Below are 1984 nucleotides of genomic sequence, written 5' to 3'. Positions count from 1 at the left end.
GTTACCACCTACCCTACCAGTGTACTATCAGCCCTGAAATCCTCTCGCTCTGTTGGCTGGCTACTCCCTGAGGAGCCATCTCACTTCTTCTAGATCTTAAGAGACAGGCCATAAGGAAAACAATTGAGAGCACCCCTTAAGGGGAGACCTGTGAGTTGTCTTTGTCAGAGCCACCATGGATGCGTTTCTCAGCTAAGTGTACTGACACGCTCCCTCTCTCCTCCAGGTCTGTGAGTCCCAATTGGCCAGCTGTCCCCAACACAAGTCATGCCTCACGGTCAGAAGAGTGACAGCTGCAACCTTAAGGAAGACCTTCAGGCCCCAAGAGAGGCACAGGGCCTGGTAGGTTTACAGGTTCCTATAGTTGAAGAGGAAGAAGCCACCAGCACCACCAACACCTCCTTCTCCTCTCTCTCTCCTTTGACCCCTGGCACTCCAGAGGATTTTCCTGCCACTGGGATACTTAGTCTTTTTCAGAGTTTCCAGAGAGCCTCTTCCTCCTCCGCTGCCAACATAGTCACTCTATCAAGCCACCAAGAAGAGGATCCAAGTACCTTGCAGACTCCACCAAATCCTGAGTCCTTGTTCAGTGAAGTGCTACAAAATAAGGTGTATGACTTGGTGCAGTACCTGAGTATCAAGTATGCCACAAAGGAGCCCATCACAAAGGCAGAAATGCTAGAGACTGTCATCAGAGAGCACAAGGATCACTTCCCTGTGATCTTCAAGAAAGCCTGTGAGTGCATGGAGATTGTCTTTGGCATTGAAGTGAAGGAAGTGGACCCCACCAGCCATTCTTATGTGCTTGTCAAATCACTAGACCTCACCTATGATGGGATGCTGAGTAATGACCAGGTCATGCCCAGGACCGGCATCCTGATACTCATCTTGGGCATAATCTTCATGGAGGGTAACCGGGCCTCTGAGGAAAGAATCTTGGAAATTATGAATATGGTTGGAGTGCATGACGGGAAGAATAATTTTATCTATGGGGATCCCAGGAAGCTCATCACCAAAGATCTAGTGCAGGAAAAGTACCTGGAGTACCAGCAGGTTCCCAACAGTGATCCTCCACGTTATGAGGTCCTGTGGGGTCCCCGGGCCCATGCTGAAACCACCAAGATGAAAGTCCTGAAGTTTCTAGCCAGGATCAATGGGACTGACCCCAAATCCTTCACAAACTTGTATGAGGAAGCTTTGAGAGATGAGAGAGAGAAAGCCCAGGCTGAAGTTTCCTCGGATGATACTATTGCCACAACCGATGAAAGTTCAAGTGTCCTGTCCAGCAGCTTCTCCTGCCCTGAGTGAAGTCTGAAGCTTACCATTCTTCATTCTCCATTTGAACACAGTGGCCAAAGTTCTAAGTAGTGGAGGACTTGGGTGGATATGGAGGGAACACCTTAGTGTTCCTGTTCAATATAGGTGATTTGGAGATTTTATCTTTTTTTGTTTAAATTGTTTTTCCTTGCAATAAAAAGTTTAACTAGCTTCAGAATCTGAGCTTATTAATAACAATGGTCAAACATTTATAGCTGTTTATTAGGTTTAAGAATAAGAATTCACAATTTAGCCAAAGAAATTAAGAAATCACCCATCTTTTTGTGAGTCCTTGTTCACTGAAGTACTACAGTAACAATAAGCACAAGAACAAGAACAAAATAATATGGCATTGGATAAGGAATTTCCTTATGAATGTGAAAGATCCCAGCAGTAAAATATGTAGTTTTAAGCAACAGAGGAGAAAACATAAAAGATTGCTAACTTTTTATTCATTTACTAGAGGTCCGGTGCACAAAAATTTGTGCACTCGGGGGAAGGAGGGGTCCCTCAGACCGGCCTGTGCCCTCTTGCAGTCTGGGACCCCTCGGGAGATAACGACCTGCTGGCTTAGGCCTGCTCCCTGGTGGCAGAGGGTAGGCCCAATCCCTAGGTGCAGCCCCTGGTCGGGCTCAGAGCAGGGCCGATTGGGGAGTTGGGGCACCGC

The 1984-nt window shown here is 47.0% G+C and overlaps 1 protein-coding gene across 1 annotated transcript; it reads left to right on the top strand.

The window, feature by feature from the left end:
• Positions 1 to 267: 267 nt before the first annotated feature.
• LOC102770572 (putative MAGE domain-containing protein MAGEA13P) lies at positions 268 to 1336 on the top strand. The gene has a single exon (XM_006763663.2). It carries the CDS (start codon positions 268 to 270, stop codon positions 1306 to 1308), a length of 1041 nt encoding a protein of 346 aa, XP_006763726.1. The 3' UTR covers positions 1309 to 1336.
• The last annotated feature ends 648 nt before the right edge of the window (positions 1337 to 1984 follow it).

The sequence above is a fragment of the Myotis davidii genome, unplaced genomic scaffold, assembly GCF_000327345.1.
Source record: "Myotis davidii unplaced genomic scaffold, ASM32734v1 scaffold1519, whole genome shotgun sequence".
In the NCBI taxonomy this organism is placed as follows: Eukaryota; Metazoa; Chordata; class Mammalia; order Chiroptera; family Vespertilionidae; genus Myotis; species Myotis davidii.
This window is presented reverse-complemented; position numbering and strand designations above follow the sequence as displayed.

Coding starts and splice junctions, on each gene's coding strand:
- LOC102770572 (XM_006763663.2), top strand. CDS start 268: ATGCCTCACGGTCAGAAGAGTGACAGCTGCAACCTTAAGGAAGACCTT.